At 43.8% G+C, this 20,433-nt stretch overlaps 1 protein-coding gene across 1 annotated transcript in view; it reads left to right on the top strand.

Moving 5' to 3' along the window:
- Positions 1–90: 90 nt before the first annotated feature.
- The window catches only part of NTPCR (nucleoside-triphosphatase, cancer-related), a 150,098-nt gene continuing 129,755 nt past the window's right edge, over positions 91–20,433 (top strand). Inside the window, exon 1 of the mRNA XM_082251823.1 lies at positions 91–125. Within this exon, the coding sequence (XP_082107949.1) occupies positions 92–125 (34 nt within the window). The 5' untranslated portion in view covers position 91. The remainder of the gene's footprint in view (positions 126–20,433) is intronic.

The following is a 20,433-nucleotide window of genomic DNA, read 5'->3' as shown; positions in this document are numbered from 1 at the left end:
TAAAATACGTAACTTCCGGTCGATTGTCCGCCCCGCTTAGTGACGTTTCTTCCTGTTCTTTCCGGAGTGAAGTGTATGTCTACTCTTGGCTATGTACAGGCACGTTTTCCTGACAGGTCCTCCAGGTGAACACCGTTTCCTTAGTCCTTGTGGGTCTAACTGCTAAAAAGAAAACAAGTCTGTGGGAGGTTAAAGCGGAGTTCAGCCCCCCCCCCCCCCAAAAAAAAAAATTAAAAGTCAGCACATACTGTAGCAAGGGGTGTCAAACTGGCGGCCCTCCAGCTGTTGCAGAACTACAAATCCCATCATGCCTCTGCCTATGGGAGTCATACTTGTAACTGCAAAGCCAAGAGCTGCTGACTTTTAATATTAGGACAATTATCTGTCCTGGAGTCTGGAGATGTCTGCACCGCAGCCAATGTTTCCATCGCCTGTCGGGGGCTGCCGCCGCCATTGCAAGTGAGGGAACCTGGCAGTGAAGCCTTATGGCTTCACGGGCTTGTCCCTATTGCACATGCGTGAAGTGCGCTGCGCATTCGGATTAGCGCCCTGGCGGGGGGGGGGGGGTAGGAGGGGGGCACCTAACTTTGCCGCTGCGCCGTTTCCCGGAAGTGGGGAAGGGTACCTGTCAAAACAGGTACCAGTTCCCCCCTCCCCCCTGAAAGGTGCCAAATGTGGCATCAGAGGGGGGAGGAAGCAAATGAGCGGAAGTTCCACATTTGGGTGGAACTCCACTTTAACCACTTTACCACCGGAGGATTTTGCTGTCTTACGTCCATACCACTGTTTGCGATTCGGCACCGTGCGACTTTAACTGACAATTGCGCGGTCATGCAACTCCGTACCCAAACAAAATTTCCGTCCTTTTTTTCCCACAAACAGAGCTTTCTTTTGGTGGTATTTGATCACCTCTGCACTTTTCATTTTTTGCGATATTAATAAAAAAAGAGCGACAATTTTGAAAAAATAACAATATTTTTCTACTTTGACAGTTAAAAAATATCCAATATATTAAATTTTTGTCATATATTTAGGCCAAAATGTATTTAGCTACATGCCTTTGACAAAAAAATTCTCAATGATCGTATTTTTAACCGCTTTAAGACTGGAAGATTTTACCCCATTCCTGACCAGGCCATATTTTGCGATTCAGCACTGCGTTAATTTAACGGACAATTGCGCGGTCGTGCGACGCTGTACCCAAATTAAATTTATGTCCTTTTTTTCCCCACAAACAGAGCTTTCTTTTGGTGGTATTTGATCACCTGTGCGATTTTTACTTTTTGTGCTATAAACAAAAAAATTGCGTAAATTTTGAAAAAATAATATTTTTCACATTTTTTTTTATATGAAATTTCCCAAAAAATGTAAAAATCAAAATTTTTTAACATTTTAGGCCAATTTGTTTTCTGCTACATACGTTTGGTAAAAAAATCGCAATAAGTGCATTTTGATTGGTTTGCGCAAAAGTTATCGCAGCTACTAACTATGGGAAAGATTTATGTCATTTTTATTGTTTTTTTTTTTAACGAGTAATGGCGGCGATCTGCAATTTTTTTTTTTGCCGGACTGCGACATTGCGGCGGACAGATCGGACACTTGACTGACACTTTTGGGGGGACCAGTGACATTACTACAGTAATCAGTGTGTAATAATGACACTGGCAGGGAAGGGGTTAACTTTATTGGTGATCAAGGGGTTAAATATATGCCTGGTGCTTACTGACGTGTGTGGGGGGAGGGGGCTGTGTGACACAGGCACAGATCGCAGGTTCAGCTATGCTGAATCCTGTAATCTGTCTCTACCTGTCACATAGAAGATCCGCCGCTTTGCTTACACAAGCTGGCGGATTTCCTCATTTGATCCCCGACGATCGGGGAAGAGCGGCGGTGGTCACCGCTTCTCCTCCCCTGGCTGACTCCCGCTGTGTCTGCGCCGCCCACAAGGGGAGGAGTCCAGCGACGTAGGTCTACATCGCTGGACGGAATCGAGCCACTTTGCCGCAGTACGCTCCATGTGAGCGGTCGGCAAGTGGTTAAGGTTCTTCAACCTGGTCGTGCGTGTGAGCTGAAGTCTGCAATGTGCTTAGTAATAGTGGAAACAGAATTTCTTTACTGCTATGTAGTACTCGGCTTTCCCATTCTACCCTCAGCCCACTCCTCAGTGACATAGCTAATTTTGATTGTTTTTGGATGGCAGACCTGGAACAGCTACATTATATTGATAAAAGTATTGGCACAGCTGCCTTTACACGCTCTTGAACTTTAATGCCATTCCAGTCTTAGTCCACAGGGTTCAATTTTGAGTTTGGCCACCCTTTGCAGCTATAACAGCTTTAACTCTTTTGGGAAGGCTGTCCACAAGGTTTAGGAGTGGGTCTATGGGAATGTTTGACCAGTCATCCAGAAGCGTATTTGTGAGGTCAGGAGATGTTGGAAGAGAAGGCCTGGCCTGCAGTCTGCACTCTAATTCATCCCAAAGGTGTTCTGTTGGGTTGAAGTCGGGACTCTGTGCAGCCCAGTCAAGTTCCTCCACCCCAAACTCGCTCATCCATGTCTTTATGGACCTTGTTTGTGCACCGGTGCGCAGTCGTGTTGGAAAAGGAAGGGGCCATCCCCAAAATGTTCCCACAAAGTTGGGAGTATGAAATTGTCCAAAATGTCTTGGTATGCTTACGCCTTAAGAGTTCTCTTCACTGAAACTAAGGGGCCAGGCCCAACCCCTGAAAAACAACTCCACACCATAATCCCTCCTCCACCAAATGATTTGGACCAGTGCACAAAACAAGGTCCATAAAGACACAAATGAGCGAGTGTGGGGGAGGAACTTAACTGGCCTACACAGAGTCCTGACCTCAACCTGATAGTATGCCTTTGGGATGAATTAGAGGGGAGACTGCGAGCCAGGCCTTCTTGTCCACATCAGTACCTGACCTTTATAAATGCACTTCTGAAAGAATGGTGAAACGTTCCCGTAGACACATTCCTAAACTTTGTGGACAGCCTTCCAGAAGAGTTGAAGCTGTTAAAGCTGCAAAGGGTGGGCCAACTCAATATTGAACCCTACGAACTAAGACTGGGATGCCATTACATTTCATGTGCGTGTAAAGGCAGATGTTCCAGTACTTTTAACAATATAGTGTATGTGGTGGCTTAAAGCAGACCTTACACGTCTGCTTATTTATTAAGGGGTCACTCCCCCAGAGAGACTTCACCTCTTAGAGAGATAAATATCTCTATCTCTTTTTTTAATCCATTCTTACCTGGGTTCTCCATTGAATGTATTCTCATATGCCCAGCATTTCTGGTGTTGTAATATGCCGCTGCAAGCAGGGTCCTAGCCACCATCTTCTGTACTTTATCAAGGGGCTTCTGTGTCCTCCAGGTTCTTTCAGCTGGCCCCTTGATGATGATATGCATACACCACAGTATGTCATCATGGAGAGAGCTACCAGAACCAGGAAGATACAGCCCCCAACGACATCTAGCGGTGCATGTACTGTAGAGTCTTTGTGGCCCTGTTACATAGTAGGTGAGGTTGAATAAAGACAATAGTCCATCCAGTTCAACCTGTGTAGGTGTGTGTGGCTGTAATCATCTCACATACCCCTGAATGTTCTGTTCTTTGAGATGTACATCTAATAGTCTTTTGAAAGCCACCATACTACCCGCAGAAACCACTTCTTGTGGTAGAGAATTCCACAATCTTGTAGCCCTAACAGTAAAGAACCCCCCACGTTGGCTGAGGTTAAAACGCTTCTCCTCTAATCGCATTGTATGCCCCCGAGTCCTCATGCAATCCCTTCGACTGAACAGCTTTTTTTCTAAGCTGAGATCCCCATTGAGAAATTTAAAAATTGCTATCATGTCCCCCCTCAGACGTCTCTTCTCCAGGGAGAATAAATCAAGTGATTGGAGACGCTCTTCATAATCAAGGTCCTCCAGTCCCCTAATTAGTTTAGTTGCCCTTCTCTGTACTCTCTCCAGCTCCAACACATCCCTTCTGAGGACTGGCGACCAGAACTGGACAGAATACTCCAGATGCGGTCGGACCAGAGTTTTATAAAGTGGAAGGATTATAGTCTTATCTCTGGAAAACATCCCTTTCTTTATGCATGCTAATATTCTGCTAGCCTTGGTAGCCGCCGCTTGACATTGCAAGCTGCTGCCTAGTCTATCATCAACCAAGACTCCCAGATCCTTCTCCATTTTTGATTCCCCCAAGGGTTCCCCTCCTAACGTGTATTGTGCTTTAATGTTTCTAGTCCCCAAGTGCAAAACCTTACACTTCTCTACGTTAAACCTCATTTGCCAAGTCGTTGCCCACTCCGTTATTTTGTCCAGGTCATTCTGTAGGATATCTGCTTCATGCTGTGCTGTTATTGCCCTGCCTAATTTTGTGTCATCAGCAAAAACTGATATCGAACTACTGATCCCGTCCTCAATGCTATTTATGAATAAATTGAACAAGGTTGGTCCTAGGACTGAGCCTTGGGGGACCCCGCTTACTACCTCAGACCAGTCTGAGTATGCGCTGTTTATTACCACCCTTTGGACACGCCCTTTTAGCCAGTTCCGTATCCAAGAGCAAACCCTGCTGTCGATACCTGCAGACCTTATTTTATAAATTAAGTGGTTGTGGGGAACTGTATCAAACGCCTTAGCGAAATCTAGATACACCACATCCACTGGTCTGCCCCTATCTAGCTCACAGCTCACCTCCTCGTAGAATGTTAAGAGATTGGTTTGACAAGAACGCCCATTTGTAAACCCGTGCTGGTTACTACTGATGATGCTGTTGTCTTTAGCATATTCTACGATATAGTCCCTTATCATCCCCTCCAGAAGTTTACATACTACTGATGTCAGACTGACCGGCCTATAATTTCCCGGTATATGCCTCTGACCCTTTTTAAATATCGGAATCATGTTTGCTTTCCTCCACTCCCCTGGTTCATCTCCTGTCCTAATACTGTCCGCAAAGATCAGGAACAGTGGTCTGGCTATAACCTTACTGAGTTCCTTGAGTACTCTCGGATGCACGCCATCCGGGCCTGGTGATTTGTTTGTGTTAAGTTTATCCAGCCTTTCCCTGATTACACCCTCTGTAAGCCATAGTGGCAAGTCCTGTGTATTACTACTAACCATACAGTCATGGTCAGTGTGCCCCTCCTTTTCCTGTGTAAAGACTGGTGAGAAAAAAAGCATTCAGCACGGTTGCTTTTTCAGTGTCCTCTGTAACCATCCTCCCTTCATCGTTAATTATGTGTGCAATATGCTCTGCCCCAGTTTTTTTGCTGTTGATATACTTAAAGAATTTCTTTGGGTTTTTTTTACTATCCTCCGCTATTTGTCTCTCAAAGTCTATTTTAGCCATCTTGATTTCGTGTTTACACTTCTTATTTGCCTCCTTGTATTGGTCGAAAGCCGATACTGTGCCTTCTAAACTATATTTGCTGAAGGCCAATTTTTTTCCCCTAATAAGTTTAACGCTACGGTTTAGCCAGCCAGGTTTGGCTTTGTCTCTTCTAAATTTATTTCCCATAGGAATGCACTGCAAGATGCCTTTGCTTAATATGTTCCTAAAGCATTCCCATTTTTCCTCTGTGGTCAGGGATCCCAGGGTCTGGTCCCAGTTTACCCTTTCCATCAATGAGTACAATTTTGGAAAGTTTGCCCTTCTGAAGTTAAGGGTTCTTATGTTCCCCACTTGCCTTGCTATATTGTTATTTACGCTAAATGTGATCATCCTGTGATCGCTAGAGCCCAGATTGTCCTGGACTCCTACCTCCGAGATTAGGTCTGGGTCATTAGTGATCAATAGATCCAGGACTGCATTTTCTCTAGTCGGAGAGTCCACCAACTGTGACATGTAATTATCCTGTAAGGTTTCCGTGAATAGACGGGCCTTCTGTGAGTGTGTAGTCCCCTCTCCCCAGTCAATGTCGGGATAATTGAAGTCCCCCAATATGATGACTGATCCTAGCTTTGCCACTTTACCCAAAAGTGCTAAAAATTTCAGCTCTACCTCCTCCCCTTGTTTAGGTGGCCTATAGCAAACCCCCACAATTACTTTTCCCTTTTCTCCTTCCCTATGGAGTTCTACCCATACGGATTCTAACTCCGTACTCATCTCTTCCGTAATGTCACTCCTCTCAATCACCTTTACATTGTTCTTGACGTAGGGACATACCCCTCCCCCTCTTTTTCCTACCCTGTCCTTCCGGTACACCGAATACCCTTGGATATTGGCCAGCCAGTCATGTGAGGGGTCGAACCAAGTCTCCGCTATTCCCACAAGGTCTATGTCCTCCTCATGTACTAACATTTCCAACTCATCCATTTTATACCTGTGGTATGCGATACCGCAATATCCCACTGCCTATAGGTGAGTGGGACTTCAGTCTGGCCTAGATCAGAAATCCTGGAAATGCCAGCTACCCCTAAAAATAAAAAAGGTATTTGGGAAAATTAAATGTACAATTGTATGTCAAGAAGGGGGGCTGCTTTATTTTGCTGCACTAAACTGTCAAAAAACACCAGTGGTTGGAAAAATTTACATCTGGCCAAACATTTTTGTGGGATTAAAAAAAATAAATAAATAAAGCTACTCACTAGTAGATGCAGCATCAATTCCCTGCCACCTCTAAGACCTGAAAACTGTGTGATCAAAGACTGATCACTCAGTTCTTGGTCTAACTCTGCCCCTCTAGTGCTTACTGGACCGCTGGGCTGTGCAGAGTGGGAGCAGCTGACGTGGGTTCTCAGTGGTGCGCTGATCCAGCAGCCGCTCAAGCATCTGGGTAGGTCTCTACTTGAGCTGCTTGATTCTAGACAAAGTGAAAACACAATTTTCCCCTTTCATCTTCCAGGACAGCTACTTGGAGAAATGATTGGCTCCGCCCTCTACAGGAAACACAAATCAGACATTTAAAAGGTCCTCCCTTTCCTCTGCCCCTCAGTTGTTTTGTGTTTTCAGACCATCCACAAATGCACATCGTAACGTTTGTTTTTTGCTTTAGGTCCGGTGACTATGATTTGTGAACCCTCCTTTTTTGTATGGTCAGACTGGTTGTGGCTATGTCTGCTGTAACTTTTCGACTGAAAAGGAGTTCCCCTTTTTTTTCTACTGTGGATCACTTGCCGTCTTATTGGTTGGTGACTTCCACTTCCCAGGGTGTTGTCTGAAGTCCGGCTGACCAGGGTAGCCTTCTTGTGGAGAATTGGCGGCATAGCTGCGCTGGGTGTCCTTCCTCCGCATCAGGTGTACCAATATGGCGTCGGATGACGCACTTCCAGTGCCATGGCATCGGAACCGGAAGGGCTATGACACACTTCTGGTTGCCATGGTTTTTTATTCCAGGTGAGCCATGGATCATGGTGGACTGGGGGGCTGCTGCTAGAAGGCATAGGGAGCCTTGCTAATACATAGAGGCAGGTTTTTGGCCTAGTGGCGCAGCAGTGCGGCTCGGTACTTATTAAAGTATCCCTCTCCAGACTGTCGGGAGTCTTTTCAGATGGATGCTGAAGATATCCCTGCTGATCCTGTGGCTGCATCCGGTTCCAATACTACCCTTACGGTATGTGCTTCTCTTAAAATGTCTCCTTTGAGAGCCTTTAGATTTGAGGGTTATTTGGATTGCTTAAATGTTTTATACTCTCCTTTTTTCTAGGCTGACAATCACTTTAAGAAAAAGTGTGGGAACTGTAGGACTAGGCTGTCTGATAGTTGTAAAAATTTATTGTGTGAGAATTGTATCTCATCAGTGGCAGGTTCTGAGTCTGCTGTCTCTTTAAAAGAATTAATGACGTCTATGAAGTTACCACCGACACCAGCCTGTGGGGTTGGGTTGCCCACTCAGAAAACTGGCAGGCTCAGGGAGCCTGGCTTCCAGACGAGGCAGCCCAGTCATCCAATTTCAGGGAGATTCTTGCAGTGGGAAAGGCTTTAGTTGCACTACAGACAAGGCTCCAAGCAAAGGAGCCGTTGGTTTTCTCGGACAATGTCACAACAGTGGTGTACCTCAAGCAGGGGGGTTCCCGCTCACAGTCTTCTATTCCTATGCCAGCAGATTTTAGGCTGGGCAGAGAACTGTTTTGCTTCCATCAGTGTGGTTCACATCAGTGGCACAGCGAATACTCTAGCAGACTATTTGAGCCGGGTGAGTATCAGTTGCAGCAATTGGGAGCTGAACCAGGAGATCTCTCTAAGATGGGGTATTCCCGTGGTGGATCTTTTTGCATCCAGTCTAAACAGGAAGCTTCTGAGCTTCTTCTCAATAGAAAGGGAGGCAGAAGCTTTAGGGACGGATTCACTGACTTACCCATGGAAGTTCAGTCTGGCCTATGCCTTCCCACCCTTCCCTTTGTTACCTCTGGTGTTCCGGAAGATTGTCCAGGAACAAGTTAATCGTGATTGCTCCTTGGTGGCCAAGCAGAAGTTGGTTTTGCACTCTGAAGAGCCTCTCATCACCTCCCCCCTGGTCCCTGATGGATCGAAGAGACCTTCTTCAACAGGGGCCAGTTTTCCATCCAAACCCTTGGATTTACAGTTTGACGGCCTGGAGGGTGAGCGGCGCCTTTTACAGCTAAAAGGGTGTTCAGAAAGGACTATTGGCACAATTCTGGATAGCCGTAAATTGGTCACCAGAAAGATTTACAGTAAAGTGTGGAAGACGTTTGTCTCCTGGCAGAAGAAAACTGGGTTTGATTCTTTTACTATCCCTTGTGTACTTTTTTTACAAGAGGGGGTACAAAAAGGTCTTTCAGTTAGTACATTTAGAGTTCAGTTTGAAACCCTGTCTATTTTCTTTGAAATCAGGATATCTGAGGAGACTTTGATTAAGAGATTTCTCTTAGCAAGAGCTCGACATACTCCCAGAATAACTAAACCGATTCCCTCTTAGGACCTATCTTTAGTTTTGTATGCTCTCACCAGAGCTCCCTTTGAACCTTTGGATGAGGCCTCTTTAATATTGCTTTCTTTAAAGACTACCTTTCTCTTAGCCATCACTTCAGGGAGAAGGATTTTGGATTTGGAATTCTTTCCCTGTAAAGTCCCTTTTCTAAGAATTTTAGATGATAGGGTGGTGATTAGACCTGACCCTTACCCAAGGTCGTTTCCGGTTTCCACAGATCTCAGAAGGTAGTCCTTCCTAGTTTTCGCTCCTCCCCCAGAAATTCGGAAGAAGAGAGGTTTAGCCTTTTAGATGTCTTCTGCATTATTTGCAGGTTTCTAGTAGTCTTAGGAAATCATCTCAGTTGTTGGTTTCCTTTAGTGGCCCCAAAAAAAGGTCCAATGCCTCTAGGGGGCTCAATCTCCAGGTGGATCAGAGAAGCTATTTGCAAAGCTTACAGGTGTTCAGGTCAGGCCCCTCCTACCAGGGTTTTGGCTCATTCTACTAGATCTTTGGCCACATCATGGGCAGGAAGAGCAGGAGCATTGTGGAAAGAAATATCCAAAGCTGCTGTCTGGTCCTCTTCTCATGCATTTATTAAGCTTTACAGAGTCCAGATGCTCTCCAGCCAGGACCTCTTCTTTGGAAGGAAAGTTTTACAGGCTGTCGTCCCTCCCTAAGGTAAAGAATCTTGCTTATTCTCTCCAAGTAGCTGTCATGGAAGATGAAAGGGGAAAACCTCCGTTAGATTTACCGGTAACGCTATTTCCATGAATCTTCCAGGACAGCGTCTAGATTCCCTCCCTATTCTTCTTTACACTGATCTCCTTATTTACTCTGGTGGTGGTGATGTGTGAGTGGTTCTATTTTTCCTCTGCCTAATACACATTGGTGGAGGTTTACTTGATCTTCATAACATCTGAGGGTCAGAGGAAAGGGAGGGCATTTTAAATTATGTCTGGTTTGTGTTTCCTGTAGAGGGCGGAGCCAATCATCTCTCCGAGTAGCTGTCCTGGAAGATTCATAGAAATACCATTACCGGTAAGTAGGGCTGGGCGATAAATCGATTTAATCGATTTATCGATTTTTTAGTTAGAAACGTTTTTTTTTGTAAACTCGAGTTTTTTGGTACAATACTTTTTTCTCCCTTGCAGCCGAACTCCCCACCGCTGCGCCCGGATGTGATGTCAGCTGCGGGGCGGGCGGTGCGTCTGTACAGGCCGGGGCTGCGGCGCGCTGTGATAGGTACAGTCTCCCCAGCCTGGATGTGACATCAGCTGCCGGGAGAGGAAGCGGGCGGTGCGTCTGTACAGGCGCACCGCCCGCTTCCTCTCTCGGCAGCTGACGTCACATCCAGGCCGGGGAGACTGTACCTATCACAGCGCGCCGCAGCCCCGGCCTGTACAGACGCACCGCCCGCCCCGCAGCTGACGTCACATCTGGGCGCGGCGGTGGGGAGTTCGGTGGCTGCACCAAAACGAGGACAAGCCAATACGCGCCCAATAGATGGTTCCCTTTATCCTGTACACCCTTGTTACCTGGTATGGTCTCCACCGCTTCATACTGATCTGGTTCTGAAACACTTTTGTTTGGTTCCTATGTTGTTTATTATGCAGGTTTGGTGAACCACTTACAAGAACTACTCTCTATCTTCACCATGCCCCCCCCCCCCCCCCGTCTAATGTCCTCTTATCCCAGATAGTATTTTCTATGGATGCATGGCTCCCTGGGCTCAAGCCACTTTTTTCAGTTACATCATTTTGTCAATCCCACGTCTCGTAAGCTTCTCTCTTTTGGGGAACTGCAGACTAAAAATCATAGCCCTAAACCACTACACTACTCATTTCCGAATTAGACACTATTTCTCATCCATATCTCTGTCCCTTACCATAGATGGACCTACCAAATTTGAATTCACTTGCTGCCAGGGACCCTGCCAGCTCCACTTAATTTCCACTATCTATAAATGCATATATGAATGGTCGGTTACTGTGGACTCGTTCTCTGGACTGTACCTATCACAGCGCAGCCCCTGTACAGACACACCGCCCGCAGCTGACGTCACAACATCCAGGCGCGGCGGTGGTCCGTCAGTCAGACACACATATACAGCGCTTCTCCTTCCTCAGTCCTCCCTCAACACAGTGAGCTCTCCTCCCTCCCCGCTCAGCGCGACGCCCCCGCGTCTTCTTTTACTGTCTAATGTCTAGTAGTCTATTGTTTTGGGATTCTACGCATTTTAACTCTTGAGGAGTTAAAATAGCAATAAAGTTGCACTTTTGACACTATATCTGATGTCTGAAGTCATTTTTTAAGTGCATTGGAAAAAAAATCGAAAATCGAATCGAAACTCGAATTTTTCTTTAAAAATCGAAGATTTTTTTTTTTAGGCAAAATCGCCCAGCCCTACCAGTAAGTCTAACAGGTGTTTTTTTTTTCTTAGAATAAAGATCGCGATTCTCGGCTTAACATCAACTTTCACAGTATACAAAAAAAATCGGGCTAGCTTTACTGTTTATTTATTTATTTTTTTTAATAATTGAAGTGTATTTTTCCCAAAAAATTGCGTTTAAAAGACCGCTGCGCAAATATAGTGTGACATAAAATATTGCAATGACCGCCATTTTATCTATGGCCTTAGAGGGCCAGAGCGACATCATACGTCGCTTCCTCCCAACGGCCTTAAATGGCCCAGTTTTTTTCTTGTGATCACAGGGACCGTATTAAAAAAAAAAAATTTAAAGCACCCTGTCCCTCTGAGCTCACACGCAGAAGCGAACGCATACACAAGTAGCGCCCACATATGTAAACGATGTTCAAACCACACATGAGGTATTGCAGCGATTGTTAGAGCGAGAGCAATAATTCTAGCCCTAGACCTCCTCTGTAACTCTAAACTGGTAAATTGTATAACAAAAAAATCTGCGCTAGATATAAAGCGAAAGCATCAAAATAAATGAGTGAACCAGCAGCTCGCACGGGTCAATAGATAAAAACCCAAACAGACAATATAAAATGCGTGCAGCGCTAGTAAAAGTGACATAACGTGTAAAAAGACAAATGTAAACATACATCACTAGTGAAGCAATACAAAAATGGTGAAACAAATGTATAATTATAAAATACTGTGCATAAAAATCCAGAAAGTGTCCATGTGCTGAAAAAAGTGTCCATATATCAGAAAATGAACTCTGACTCCAATAGCGTAGAAGACGCTATCCTTAGGGAAGGTACCACAAGTCCCAGCATGCATATAAAGCCAATCTTCCCGAGTGCTGACAGATAAAGGCACCAATAACTGTGATAAAGGAATAGTCGCTTACCAAAAAGTGTTGGCTTCCAAATTAATGGACAAGCCAAAAGCGCTTTTGAGGGTATTCCTCCCCAGGTAAAGATCACCAATCAAATGGACTTGCAAATTGTAAACCCATTCCAGTGGACATGGAAATAAATGAAAGGATACATAGCGTAATACAGTTTAAAAAATTCTACATTTAATGTTTAAAAAGTGCACTCACATGATGTAATATACAAACGAGCGTGTATAAAATCTCCTAGGAGATCAAACAGCAGCGTTCCTGTACGAATCGAACGAGGGGCGTGGTGACGTCACGTCTGGTCCCACCCAGCACGTTTTGTCATACGTTTGACATAGTCAGGAACTCTAAACTGGTAACCTGTAGAACTTTTTACAAAATATGGCACATTTTTTACTGGAAAATGGGCATTTATTTTTTATTCCCTAAAGGTGAACTTACCCTTCAATATGCAGTGCACAAAAATGCTAAAGATCATGAGGTGTTTGTAATACAAAGTGTTTTGTCAGTGGGCAAGGGGGGGAGGAGGAGGGGTGGGCAAACATCACTGTGGCTTCTGTGTATGAGAACCTCAGCTCTGATAGTCACAGAGTTGGAAGTGTAGTGAGAGCTATGTTATCTAACTTGAATGAAAGTTTAACCACTTACTGACCGCCTAACGACTATTTACGTCGCTCTTTTAAAGCTAAATACCGGGGTTATGGCAGCCTTTTTCCCCGCTTACCGGACCTGCTGGCAGCGGGGAAAACTATCTGGTCCTGGATCCTCTGAGACAGGAAGTCGAGTGAGGGCAAGATGGCCCTCACTGGACTTTATGGTCTTGGAGGACCGGAGCAATGTCATTATTTTTTTTTAACTGTTTTTTTTTTTTTTTTTTTTAGTGTTGTTGTGAGGTCTGAGGTCTTTTTGACCCCAGATCTCACAATAAAGAGAAACTGTTTACAAGGAATTTTTACATTCCTTGTAATAGGAATACAAATGATCAAATTTTTTATTTTTTTTTAAACGGTGTAAAAATAAAAATAATAAATAAAATGAATATGAAAAAAAAAAAAAATTAAAGCGCCCTGTCCCCGCTAGCTTGCGCGCAGAAGCGAACGCATATGGAAGTCCCGCCCACATATGTAAACGTTGTTCAAACCACACATGTTAGGTATCGCTGTGATCGTTAGATATAATAATTATTAATCAAATTAATTAATTTGAGCCCTAGACCTCCTCTGTAGCTCTAAGCTGTTAACGTGTAGTAATTTTTAAAGTGTTGCCTATAGGATTTTTAAGTACCAAAGTTTGTCGCCATTCTGCGAGCGTGCGCAATTTTGAAGCATGACATGTTGGGTATCTATTTACTCGGCGTAACATTATCTTTCACATTTTGGAAAAAAATTGGGCTAATTTTACTGTTTTTTTTTTTTTTAAAACAAAAAAAATTTTTTTTTCCAAAAAAATTGCGTTTGGAAGACCTCTGCGCAAAAATAACAATGATAACAAATATTGCAACCATCTCCATTTTATTCTCTAGGGTCTCTGCTAAAAAAATATATAATGTTTGGGGGTTCTAAGTAGTTTTCTACTACTACTACTTTTCTAAAAAAAAAAAATTATTTTTGCTTGTAAACACCAAGTGTGAAAAAAAGGCCCGGTCTTAAAGTGATTAAATATTAAAGTGGTTATAAACCCACTTTGCAATTTTCAGGCAATCCCCAGTGTTCGATAAAGCTATGTGTGTGTGCTTTATTTAAAGAAAGGGTGACCGCCCACCCGCCATTCCCTCTCCCGATCTGACAGCTACAGCAGGAGGGGCTGAGAATCCCCTGCTGACATCAGTCGGGAGGAGAGCAGCGGGCAGGGACACTGGCCACATAACACTATCGAACACTAGCGATTGCCTGAAAAATACAACGTTTTTTTTAGCAGCAGGACGGTAGGGCACTGACACAAGCATACAGGCGGGGGGAGGGGGGGAGAGGACAGAAGAGATACAGCGGATGATGGAGGCACGTAAACTGACCACTGTGTCAGGGTTTAGCAGCCATTATAAACTGTGGTCAGTTTACAGAGGGGAGGGCAGCACCAGGATCAATCAGGTATTTTAGATGATACAAAGGGCCAAAATACACAGCACGAGCACTGTGCTGTTATTCATGCTTTAACCACATCTGGACCGGAAGATTTTCCCCCTTAATGACCAGGCCATTTTTTGCGAACAGGCACTGCGGTATTTTAACTGACAATTACGCGGTCGTGTGACGCTGTACCCAAATAAAATTGGTGTCCTTTTTTTTCCTCACAAATAGATCTTTCTTTTGAGGGTATTTGATCACCTCTGCGATTTTTTATTTTTGCGCTATAAACAAAAAAGGGCGACAATTACAAAAAAAATTTTTTTACTTTCTGGCTATATAACATTCCCAATAAAAAAAATTAAAAAAATCTATTTTTTTTCATCATTTTAGGCCAATTTGTATTCTGCTACATATTTTTGGTAAAAAAATCCCAATAAGTGTATATTAATAGGTTCGTGCAAAAGTTATCACGTCTACAAACTAGGGGAAAGATTTATGTACTTTTTTTTTTTATTTATTTTTTATTTTTTACTAGTAATGGCAGCGATCAGCGATTTTTTAGCAGAACTGCGACATTGCAGCGGACAGATCAGACCCCTGACTGACATTTTTGACACTTTTGGGGGACCAGTGACATTACTACAGTAATCAGTGCTAAAAATATGCACTGTTGCTGTACTAATGACACTGGAAGGGAAGGGGTTAACATCAGGGGCGATCAAAGGGTTACCTTTGTCTCTAGGGGGTACTTTCTAACTGTGGGGGGGATGGGCTTGCTGCATGTACAGAGAGGCCTGTGTTCCTAAATAAGAGGAACACCGGATCACTGTGTTCATAACTGACAGAACAGAGGTCTGCCATGTTTACAACGGCAGACCGCCATTCTGTCTCCATGGGGAGCAATCGCGGGTGCCCGGCGGCCACGCCCGCTGATTGGCTCCCCCAGTAGCCAATCAGCATGTGTGCGCATCCCCACTAGTGGTCCCGCGAAACGACGTACAGGTACATCGTTTCGCGGGACTGCTGACCTGCCGCAGTATATGTGCTACTGGCGGTCTGCAAGTGGTTAAAGGAACAGGATAAATTTTTTGTTTTGTTTTGAAGAAATGACAGAAAAAGTTAAAGTTGCATACACTTTATGGGGCTTAAGGCTCCATTCACACTTGTGCAGCTTGTCGTGCGACTTTGGTCCCAAAGTCGAATGACAAATTGCACCCCATGTTTTCCTTATGATAGCTGTTCATATCTGTGTGACTTCAAGGTAGTTCCTGCACTACTTTGGTCCGACTTTCATGCGACTTAAGGTCCATAGAGCTCAATGTAAACTTTCAAAAATCACAACTGCATGATATAGATGCGATTTGGGTGCGACTTGCGAAAAGAATGCCGACAATGGAGAAAAAATTTACAATAAAGGCGTGAGATCTCCCCACCGAATGCATACCAGGCGGTTATCCGAGCATGCAGGTCAGGAGGGGCCGTTTTTTTTTTTTACCAAGCCACATGTTTTCAACATGGGGGGGCTCAGATGGGGACAAGGGCCTCTTCCCCACAACCCTGGCCGCTGGTTGTGGGGGTCTGTGGGCAGGGGGCTTATCAGAATCTAGAAGCCCCCTTTAACAAGAGGGGCCCCCAGATCCTGCCCCCCTATGTAAATGAGTAGAACCCCCCGCTCGCTCATCCCGTCCCGTCCCCCCTTTTCCTGGCTTGTCGGTCTGCATGCTCAGATAAGTGTATGGGTTTTAAGGGGGACCCTACTCTATTTTATTTATTTTTTTTGCCGTGGGGTTCCCCTTGAAATCCATACCAGTCTCAAAGGGCCTGGAATGCATTGGAGGGGGGTACACTCCACGCCATTTTTTTTTCATGTATTTTTTCATTGCCAGCATTCTTTTTTTTTACATTCAGCTGTCAGTGGGGAAACCCGCTGACATCTGATAATCATGTGACTTCTTCAGGGGAACACGTAGGGTCATACGAGAACCAGAAGTGACGCGGCGGGACACGGACGGACGGAGTGTCCCTATCATAGTTACATAGTTACATAGTAGGTGAGGTTGAATAAAGACAATAGTCCATCCAGTTCAACCTGTGTAGGTGTGTGTGACTGTAATCATCTAACATAGCCCTTTATCTCCTGATCCTTGAGATGTAAGTCTAAGAGTCTTTTGAAAGTCACCATACTACCCGCAGAAACCACCTCTTGTGGTAGACAATTCCACAATCTTGTAGCCCTAACAGTAAAGAACCCCCCACGTTGCCTGAGGTTAAAACGCTTCTCCTCTAATCGCATTGTATGTCCTCGAGTCCTCATGCAATTCCTTCGAATGAACAGCTTTTTTTCTAAGCTGAGATCCCCATTAAGATATTTATAAATTGCTATCATGTCCCCTCTCAGACGTCTCTTCTCCAGGGAAAATAAATCGAGCGATTGCAGCCGCTCTTCATAGGTAAGGTCCTCCAATCCCCTAATTAGTTTAGTTGCCCTTCTCTGGACTCTCTCCAGCTCCAACACATCCCTCCTGAGGACTGGCGACCAGAACTGGACAGAATACTCCAGATGCGGTCGGACCAGAGTTTTATAAAGTGGAAGGATTATAGTCTTATCTCTGGAATACATCCCTTTCTTTATGCATGCTAATATTCTGTTGGCTTTGGCTATCGTTTGCTTCTACTGAAACACCGGAGGTTTTTTTTATCTAAATGTGAGTGGCTATTATTTTTTGATGATAAATATGTTGAAAATTACTACACTATGATGCCCCTTCTATTATACATAATACAGAGTACGTGGAAGTGATTGACCAATTGAGGAGAATATATAGGAGAATCTAATCCCCCCCCCCCACCTGTGATAAGTAGCCCACCGGAGGTATTCATATACATACAGTGGACGATACAGACAGGGAAAGGATCGGAGACAACCCCGACCTATAACACTCATTTGCTCTGACATATGTGGCTAGAGGTGAGAAATTAGCACACATAGAAGTGTATTCACTGAAGAGCACACACCGGTTGGAGCACAATATTGAAGGTGGAGGTGGAGTTCATGTACAGCTGCAGAAAAATCCTGAAGAATTATTATAAGTGTTATTATTTATAATTTAATATCTGTTAGATTTCGGCACTTTATATGCAATATATTGCACATTATTGCTTAGTTCCACAATATAATTTATTAGTACCTTAATACACTAAAGGATCAAATTGCACATTTGCACTTTTTTCGATTCAGCACAGCACTGTTTATAACTAATAGATGTCACTTTATTGTATGAATTAATGTACGGAATTTGGTACAGCACAGTACAATCTAGTTTTACGGATGCGATTCACAGGATTTTAATATGAATTAATTAGTTTAATATTATTGTTTGTTTATGGTACACAAATAATTTGATTGCACAGATGCACTTTGATTTATCAACTTTAATTTATTCTGTAGCAGATGCAATTCTGTCAAAATTAAAGATATAAGTCTGTACCCAAATATTATTTTTTTACCTATAGTCCTCTTCTCTGACCACCGACATCCAGGGCACTGTGCATTACAGGCCATCCTTCAGACCTGAGACCACCATCCAGCACTGTGCAGCATTACAACAGACCTCACCCGACCACCGGCATCCAGAGCACTACAGGCCATCCCTCCGAGTGACCACTGTCTAGAGCACTGTGTGTGCATTATAGGCCTCCTCTGACCACTGGAATCCAGAGCAATGTGCATTACAGGCCATCCAAATTTAGACTTGAGACCATCATCCAGCACTGTGTAGCATTACAGCCCTCCTCTGACCACCTGCATCCAGAGCACAGGACATCATTAAAAGCTTTTCAGACTACCGTCCAGATCACTGTGCAGCATTACAGGCCTCCTCACTGTCTGCAAACCGTCTAGAGCACTGCGCATTACAGGCCTCCTTCTCACCGTCCAGGCCTCATCGAGGCGAGTCGGACTCAGACTGAGTCACTCCTCCTTCTTTCCTATCCTCACTGATGCACAAAGTATACAGGAAATGTCGGCATCTGTGACTGGTAGAAAGAGAAGAGAAAACAGAACACTAGCTACCAAGACTTTGCCACAATTGCACAGAAAATGAAAGGGAGTGTGAACCAGCGTTTTGCTTGATTTTTAGATCCAACTGATGAAATGTTCTCGCCACTTGCAGCAGCTGCTTGTTTTTTCAACCCTACGGTCTGTGAAACTCTTATTGATGTGGCAGATGAGAATATTCAGGAATTGCCAAAAAAGGCAGAGGGGTATGCCGTAAGAAAACCGACATTGCCCCACACACAACGTGACGAATTGTCTGAAGATGATGTGGAACAGGAGAATATTGAAAAATTGCAGGAAGTAGAAGCACCAGTATTCAACACTTAGCAGCCAATCTTCAAGTTTCTTTCTAAATGCCGCAGAAGACCAAGGTAGAGGATCTCCCCAAACAGCAGATCAGAAAATATAAGGAAGAGCTTTTGCTTTGTGGAGGACACCGCAACAGATTTTTTTTGCTGTCAAAGAGTGACACTATTTCTCACCAGCTAAAACCTTTTGCTTTAGACCTGCTGGCTATGCTAGCTTCTCAAGCCTTTGAAGTGAGGGTATTCAGTGTCACAGGTGACCTCTCTAGAGGCCAGCAGAATAGAGCAAGAGTCATGTTGGCACAAAGTGCTTTCCTTAAAATGTATTGAAACAAATAGAAGTATTTAATTCTCCAGGTATTTCTATTTCTAACATAAGAAGCATGCCTAATACTTGTGGGTTGTGCTTATTGTGATGGGAAGAATCAATAGTTCAACAGCAGTTTTAATTCTTAATTAAATTCATAGGAAAAATGCACAGGCTACAAATGCCATTAGTATGTGGAACAATAACAACCACCACTTTTTATTAACTCCTCTCTCTCTTAGCATTGACAATAGAGGTAAATATCACACAGAAAAATAGATCAGTAAAGGTCAAAAAGGCAGCCTTACATCGGGGTACTGCCCCAGTAGTCTTTTTAGTGTAATATTTACCTCTATTGTCATTGCTAATGCTGAGAGAGGAGTTGATAAAAAGCAGTGACTGTTATAATCCACACACTAATGCCATTATTTTAGACTGTGCACATTTTCTTTGAATGTATCTGAGAATTAGAACTGTTGAAATAATAAACTGAAACTAAACTGATTCTTATTGTGTGCCAGACTGGCAGTGACAGTGCCTGTGCAGTGTGCTGTCTGTGTGTGCTGTGCTTGTATATGTACAGCTGTGGTCAAAAGTTTTGCGAATGACACCAATATAAATTTTCACAAAGTCTGCTGCTTCATTGTTTTTATATCTTTTTGTCAGATGTTACTATGGTATACTGAAATATAATTACAAGCATTTCATAAATGTCAAAGGCTTTTATTGACCATAACATTAGGTTTATGCAAAGAGTCAATATTTGCAGTGTTGAGTTGACCCTTCTTTTTTAAGAGATCTGCAATTCACCCTGGCATGTTGTCATTGTCAATAAACTTCTGTGCCTCATTCTGACTGATGGTACTGGCAGTGGCAGCCCATTCTTGCATAATCAATGTTTGGAGTTTGTCAGAATTTGTGGGGGGTTTTTTGTTCACTCACCTGCCACTTGAGGATTGAGCACAAGTTCTCAATGGGATTAAGGTCTGAGTAGTTTCTGGCCATGGACCCAAAATGTCAATGTTTTGTTACCCAAGCCACTTGCTTATCACTTTTACCTAATGGCAAGGTGCTCCATCATGCTGGAAAAGCATTGTTGATCACCAAGTTGTTCTTGGATGGTTAAGAGAAGTTGTACTCGGATGAAGTTTTTGTACCATTTTTATTCATGGTTGTGTTCTTAGGCAAAATTGTGAGTGAGCCCACTCCCTTGACTGAGAAGCAACCCCACACATGAATGGTCTCAGGATGCTTTACCGTTGGCATGACACAGGACTGATGATAGTGAGCTCATGCTCCCCTTTTCTTCTCTGGACAAGGTTTTTTCCAGATGCCCCAAATGATCGGAAAGGGGAACCATCAGAGAAAATGACTCTAGTCATCAGCAGTCCAATCCCTTTACCTTTTGCAGAATATCAGTCTGTCCCTGATGTTTTCCCTGGAGTGAGATAGTGGCCTCTTTACATGCCAAGCTGCTGAAATGT

Source organism: Pelophylax lessonae (genome assembly GCF_965119305.1).
Source record: "Pelophylax lessonae genome assembly, chromosome: 3".
In the NCBI taxonomy this organism is placed as follows: Eukaryota; Metazoa; Chordata; class Amphibia; order Anura; family Ranidae; genus Pelophylax; species Pelophylax lessonae.
Note: the sequence above shows the minus strand (reverse complement) of the source record. Positions and strands in the feature narration are given on the sequence as shown.